The following is a 7,314-nucleotide window of genomic DNA, read 5'->3' as shown; positions in this document are numbered from 1 at the left end:
ACACTTGCCAAACACCACTTTATATCCATTAATTCCATCTCCTCAGCATCTATCTGATCGTAATCCTCTTTTTTCAATATTGGATTCCCGATCCGACCTGCAACTAAGCTCCCATATGACTCTAACACAGTCCCCAACAAAGACATGTGACTTTTTGCAACTTCTTCTGAATAATCCTGATCATTCTCAAGATTTAGTACAATGTTGCATTGTAACATCTTGCCATTCTTGGTTGCAGAAATGTTTGGATCAAATGATGGATATGAAGAAAAACTCGATTTTCTGTTTGATCCTTTAGATGATCCTCCAGATGAATTCTTAGCATTGAATGCAGTATCAATCTTTGGTGACATGTTGGTGGTTTTATCACTGATACCTCCTTTGTAATAAAGTCCGATATCTTGTTCACCATCAAAATCTTTCATTCTTGAAATCGTCTTTTGTTCCCTCTCCTGAGCTTCAAGTTTTTCAATGAACTTACTCAGTGTTAGATTGCTAAAAAATCTTTCTTATTTCTCAACATCATCAGCTACGTGCCCCAAGTTTCATGTGGCAACGCATCAGCCAACTTCTCAATCAACTCTTCATTATCTTTTGTGATGCTCACCCTCTTCATGCTGACTAACAGATTGCAATATCTTTCGATGATCTGCTTAGTGTTCTCAGTTCTCAACCCACGAAATAGATCAAATTCTTTTTTCAAAAGCGATTTCTTGTTCTTGATCATTTCTTTGCTTCCAACAAACTTTGATTTTAAAGCTTTCCAGATAGAGTATGATGTTCCATTGTGTTGCAATAAAACCAAAATGTCTTCCTTAACAGCTTGATGTAAAAGACTAGTCATCATTTTCTCATCTTTGTATTTCTTTTTCTCTTCAGCACTAAAATCTTTATTGCAATAATCTCCTCATCATCAGTCATCGGTCTAACATATTTAGTTTCCACACATTCCCAAGCATCCAAGTAATTTGCTTGTACCCAATTCTCAAAACGTTCTTCCCATCCCTTATACTCCTCAATGTTCATAAGTTTTGGCGGTTTTTGCAAAGTGCCTATTTCGTTTTCCAACATTCTGTTTTGAGCAATACTAATCGGAGTAGCAAAGGCGTTATAAAATTCCTCTTCCATGTTTCAGTTTCAAAATATCTCAACAGTCAGTTTCAAACAAAATTAATTTTCACGCGGAATACCCTTTCAAGTGAAATTACCCTGTTTAAACGAAATAACAGTTTTGGTGCGAAATACCCTAATTTCGTACGAAATTAGTGATTTCGTATGAAATAACTGATCTTTCAAGCGAAATAACGTGATTTCAAACGAAATAGGTAATTTCGTGTGAAATTCTCAAACGAAATTCCAATTTGATGCGAAATAACTAATTTCGTATGGAACTCCCAAAAGAAATTACACTCTGAAACGAAATAGTGCTATTTCGTGCGAAATTAGATCCTAACTTCGTGCAAAATTACTGCCGATGTCATCATCTCGAGCTGTTTTTGCCAAAATTGATCCGGTTTTAAGCCGTTTTTAAGTCTGAAATTTTCAAGGGTTTATTAAAACACTATTGTGCGTATAATGTGTGAAATTCAAAGCATTTTGACCGTGAAAACTTGTTAATTGTGAAAAAGAAGGCGTAGAAATCAGATTTTGCAGCTGAATTGGTATGAACTCTTCCTCCTGAGCTCTGATACCACTTGTAGGATCGTTTTACCGACCAAACGAGTCGTTCAGAAGAGGTTTTGCTCAATACGAGTGGCGGAAACAAACGTATCGAGTTTAATTCAGCTAGATATTCACTTTAAATGTCTTTCTGATTGATTTAACAAAGATTTACAGCGAGTAGACACTTCAGCAGCAGTTCGGCACTGAAACCGGAAAGTTTGGACTCACTCAAACGAAATCAGAATCCACCTATATATAGGCTGTGTAATTTCGCATGGAATTGCTCACACGAAATTACATTTCACACGAAATCAGATTTCGTGCGAAATTACCATGTAATTTCGTGTGGAATTAAAAACTTGTAATTTCATGCGAAATTACCTACAAACCTATTTTTGACATTTTTCTCCAACTTCGTGCCCTGATCTATCTATATACATACAAGACTCGATACAAGACGAAGTCGACAAACGTATGCACCAACAAAAAGCACTTAAATGTAAATTATGTTTAAAACACCATACGAAGAACATCTACTGAAATGTAGGTGTAAAACAGTATGAGCTCCGGTGTAATACAGGGTTTAAAACACCATACGAAGAACATCTATTGGAATACAGCTGTAAAACATCATGAATTGAACTACGAATTTATTAAAACACCATGCTATGCAGACTTTGATTTACGATGGACTGGTTATACTTGCAATATTTGTAAAAGGTATGAGATATATGAAACATGAATTAGGATATTTGGTTTCCTAAAAAAATAAGAAAAAAATACTTAAGAAATATATTATTATATAAATTGAATTTTAATTGAAATTACCCTATTTCACTCAATCTCTAAATTTAATCCATGCAACTTGTCATTAAAATAATCTTTCTTACACTTCTCACATATATCACTACTACAAAACAGAGCTTTAGACTGATATGGGTTTTTAGATGGTGTTTTCAACATCGTCTTAAAGTACACCGATTTAAACTCAAGTCTTATTAGACGGTGTTCAATTTGAACACCGGCTTAAACTTGAAGAACACCGTCTTTTGGTGTTCAATTTGATCCCCCTATTAAACTTGATGAATACTGTTTTTTGATATTATGATATACATCGTCGCTGTTATCCTGTCGTCGCAATCGTCACAATTTCCCTGTCGTCGCTGATGCTTAAAAAACATTTTTTTCTTGTTTTTTCAATACAAACCTCCCAATTTCCGGTTCATGACACACAAAAACTAAATAAACATAAACTAATAAGCATAAACGTAAGCATAAATGGTTGCCTTTCAAAAAAATATAAGCATAAACGTCACAAACGTCACAATCCGGGTTCGTTTTAAGTCACCAATTCACAAACACATCATAAAACTACCTAACATATAATTGTACGTCATATCCGTGTCATCATCCGCTTCTTCATCAGATACTTAGTCAAATACTTTCCAAACTTAGTAGGATAACCTGAACTCAAGTTAAGTTAAGCAGTTAGGTCTTTGAAGTGGTAGAAACGGCGCATTTACACCAAATACTTTCTAAGATGATAGTAGAGGTTCCTGAAAATTTAATAACATAATGAGAACCCATTGTAAGCCAATACAATCAGAATTGTCAAATATGTACAGTTACCAAACATAAAGCGAACGTGCGAAACTGCATCAAAAAACGAACCTGCGTTTTGAGCTGGAAAATGGCAAGAAATCAATTGTGGTGTTGTGGTCATCGGAAATTTTCCTCCGTATATATATTTATGCATATGTTCTTTTATATTTGGTGAAAACAAATATATGAGAGAACTGAACATGAGACATTTAGTCCAGTCGAATCATGTATATCAAATTTTGATATCCATCAATAAATATATTATCTTTTGTTATCTAAAATCAGACAGCTATACATTAGACACGTTTGCGGTTTAATTTTTCATGGTCGTTTGCCATCAGCCTGTCACTAGTCAGTTTCCACACCCCCGTCTGGTCACCATTCCACCCTCCCTTTTCATCCTTATATTTTTTTAATATAGGAAAATTATGCTTTATAAATTTTTTTGGTCTAAAACCGTCAAAACCGAAATGTCAAACTGTAAAAACTGACTCGTTCAGTTTTTTTTTCTTTCCAAAACCGTAGTTAGTGGTTCGGCCCAAAATTTTCATTAAAATTGGCCACACCGGACCGTAAACACCCCTGTCAGTGAGCATAAAGGACATCTTTTCTGTGCGAGTACTGTCACATTCAGTTAAGTGTAAAAATAGGAGTTTCCGTTCTATGTGTTACTGAATTGTGAAACCGTGAAAACACAAAGGACATCTTTTGCAGCATACCTTTGATGATGAGAGGTTCCAACTGCCATTTTCCGCTACTTCTGATATTATCATCTGTTATTTATGTAAAATAGAGTTAGAAGGAAAATGAAGGAAAAAGAAGAACATGAAACAGTACATCTGGTTCATAAGATGAAGCTAACTGAAGTTTTAAAAATGGAGACTGAATGTCCTCCATTTCTCTCTTCCACTTTTTGATGCTAGCACTGCCACTATTTTTGCATAAAAAAATCATCGATAGTGTTTACTTAGATTTGTGTACTACCACATTTTTCTGTAGAAAGGTTATTGTATGTATATATGTTACAGTGACTTACTTCTTTGTACAGTTTAGTCCAGAAGGATTATCAGTGACTGTAGTTGAGTAATCACTGTTTTTTAGGATACTTAATGCGGATTCACTCTCATTTATGGAATCAGTGGTTACTGAAAGCCTGAGACAAGTGTGTATTCCTTTGTAAGTCTCATCATCAGATCTTTGAGCTAGTTTCTTTGCATTGCAAATGTTGCATCTGTTATATCCTCTGCAGGTTAATCATTAATGAGTACTATATGAGTTCAATCTTTAGAAGTCACACCAATTCATTGTTATTCATACGGTCATACCTTAGGTAATCGGCATCAATAACAGACATCTCGCAAAATTTCTCACAAATATAGCCCTCATCAAGTGCTTTTTCAACCTCTTTATCATTAATCACTTTAACTTGGCGTTTCAGAGGGATGACTTTAATATGGCTGCATTTTAAGGAAAAAAATCACTATATCAGACACATACGTGTATTACCTTGTCTTGATTTCTATACATTATCTGCAATGTTGTACTATTCTGTACATCTAAGAATCCTATAAAGACACATTTAAGACTTTCATTATGGAGATACTACCTCACATCTTCAGAGGATGCTTGATATCCTATTTCCTGTTCCCCTTTCACTTGCTAAATCCACTTAGCGACGTCCTACTCTTTCTTCACAAAGTATCAAGGATATACACATACTATTTTACATCTTTTTTTTGGTGTTTTTAATTATCAGTAACTTTCTATCTTCTAATTAGCTTAACCATGACTAAGCGAATACCCACAAACAGACACATATAAATCAGTAGCGATTTTTCTTTACGAGGGATATCATCGACACACATACTTATAGTGACTTACTTTTTCGTAGAGGCAAAATCACCACTCAAAGGTGATGGTGGCTCCCACATCCTAAAAGCCGTTCTAGCATAATGTGACTCTCATATATTTGTTTAACAATTAGGCCTAAATAACAAGTTCTAAGAAACCATTAGCTTTATATATTAAGTTCTAACAAACCCTAAACTACAAATTATAACAATCGAACAAACAACATAAATGATAACATATACCTCGATGAGCTGTGGTGGCGGGTACAGAGGCAGTGAAGAATGAACGAGTGCGTGAAGGGGTTGCTGGAGGTGGTCGTCTTCGATGGCGTGTAGGGTTTGCAAATGGTGGTTGTCTCGGTTGGCGTGAAGAGGTTGCAGATGGTGGTCTTCTCGGGTGACGTGCAGGGGTTGAAGGTGGTGGTCGGAGCGTCTCCGGCGATGTGGTGGTGGTCGGAGCGTCTCCGGTAGTGTGGTGGTGGTTTACACTCAGGTGGCATGTGGGTGTTGGGGAACTCCAGTGAGTATGTTAGGGTTTCTACAATACATGTTTCTTAAGTTCCTTTTTTTATGTTTTCTTGAATATTTTAATCAAAGTGTATGATATTCATAAGACGGTGTTCAAGACAACACCGTCTAAAGTTGCATAAAATAGTATAAGACGGTGTTTAAGCATTAGACGGGGTTTTTTGAATTTTCTTGAATATTTTAATAAAAAAAGCACAATGGTCATATGGATATTGATTTTAAGACGGTGTTATTGCTTTAACCCCGTCTAAAATAAAACTTTAACACCGTCTAATACTCCATTTTGTAGTATGATCCTTTTTATCTATGTTAGTTTGTTACACATTTGTACATTATTTTTCACGTATATATAGATGCAAGAACATAAATTTTTAATAAATAATATTTCTCCAAATTTTGAAGTGTTAGACAAACTTTATTACGCCAAACTTTTTCCGTTGGAGGACCTTCAAATAAACGGAACACTACACTTCGTGGAGAAGCCTATAGAGATCATGGACCGACAAACCAAGCAGCTCAGGCGCTCACGCATTCCCATTGTGAAGGTTCACTGGGAAGGCAAGCGAGGCGTAGAGTTCACTTGGGAACTCGAAAGCGACATGAAGGCGAAGTACCCACAATTATTTGTTACGGCTGAACCCTAATTTCGGGACGAAATCCCTTAATAGGGGGAGGCTGTAACGCCCGTGTTTCGAAAGTCAAAGTCAAAGTCAAGATTGAAGTCAAAGTAAGAAAAGATTGCTAATTGCGATCTGTCACTCCTTGCTCAATTCCTGTTTTGACTTCTTTGACTTGTAGATAATCTATTTATTTTATTGCATTAGTTGTATTATGTGGAGTACTTGTAATAATCGAGATTTATCGCTATTTACCGCATGTTTTATCCCTTATCGCATCGCAATCGCATTCGCAGCCCGACTTATGCGTTCTGGATATTGTTTTACGTGTGTGTGCTAATTATGTGTTATTTGTGAATGTTTATTTATGTTTATAATGTGGCGATTAATCGAAACGCAATCGAAACTCCATCGCAATCGAATCGCAAACGCTAAATGCAAGTTAATTATAATGATTATATGTTAGATATAGTAGTTGGGATTAATAGGAAGTAACAATGCGATAAAGTCAATTAATCAATAATCGAGCTAATCTAATCATCATCGAACTCGAAACTCGAATTATGCAACTTTGGTGTTATTATATGTGTGTGTGTGCCTTATGTGTTACTTGTGCGTGTCTACTTTATGTTATATGTGGTGATCAATCGAATCGAAACTTGAAACTCAATCGACTCAACCGAAATCGAATCATGGTAATTAGTGGAGAAGAGATAGTGCGAGATATAGATGCTTGTAAGTTAGATATAGTAGTTGGGATTAAAAGTAATTTGAATAGGAAACTCCATCGTACTCACATCGTCCTCAATCGAAATCGAAATATCAAAAATCGTCGCACTGAACACTCGTATCAGGCAACTGAACGATCAGGCTCCCAGAACAGTGGTCTCAACCGCTGTTTTAACCGAACAGTGGTCTCAACCGCTGTTTTAACCGAACAGTGGGCTCAACTGTCACACCCCCAAAATCCACACGCGGAGTACCACCGCTTGGAGGCGTGACATGACCAGGATCAAGCCACCAATCATATCGAACATAGCATCTAATATTAAAAG

The 7,314-nt window shown here is 36.1% G+C and overlaps 1 protein-coding gene across 6 annotated transcripts; it reads right to left on the bottom strand.

Moving 5' to 3' along the window:
• Nucleotides 1-2,931: 2,931 nt before the first annotated feature.
• Nucleotides 2,932-5,686, bottom strand: LOC110910703. 6 transcript variants are annotated; one of them, XM_022155312.2, is made up of 7 exons: nt 5,358-5,685; nt 4,590-4,721; nt 4,301-4,507; nt 4,102-4,195; nt 3,984-4,037; nt 3,334-3,345; nt 2,932-3,218 (listed from the first exon to the last, which is right to left on the bottom strand). In XM_022155312.2, the coding sequence occupies exons 1-7, from the start codon at nt 5,612-5,614 to the stop codon at nt 3,198-3,200; spliced, it is 777 nt and encodes a 258-aa protein (XP_022011004.1). In that variant the 5' UTR covers nt 5,615-5,685; the 3' UTR covers nt 2,932-3,197. The 6 variants fall into 6 exon arrangements, 5 of the variants coding, with proteins under 5 accessions (XP_022011004.1, XP_022011006.1, XP_022011005.1 ...); XR_004860876.1 differs by having other exon boundaries at nt 3,334-4,037; nt 5,358-5,686; XM_022155314.2 differs by lacking the exon at nt 3,334-3,345.
• Between the last annotated feature and the right edge of the window lie 1,628 nt (nt 5,687-7,314).

This window comes from Helianthus annuus, chromosome 6 (genome assembly GCF_002127325.2).
Source record: "Helianthus annuus cultivar XRQ/B chromosome 6, HanXRQr2.0-SUNRISE, whole genome shotgun sequence".
Lineage (NCBI taxonomy): Eukaryota > Viridiplantae > Streptophyta > Magnoliopsida > Asterales > Asteraceae > Helianthus > Helianthus annuus.
Note: the sequence above shows the minus strand (reverse complement) of the source record. Positions and strands in the feature narration are given on the sequence as shown.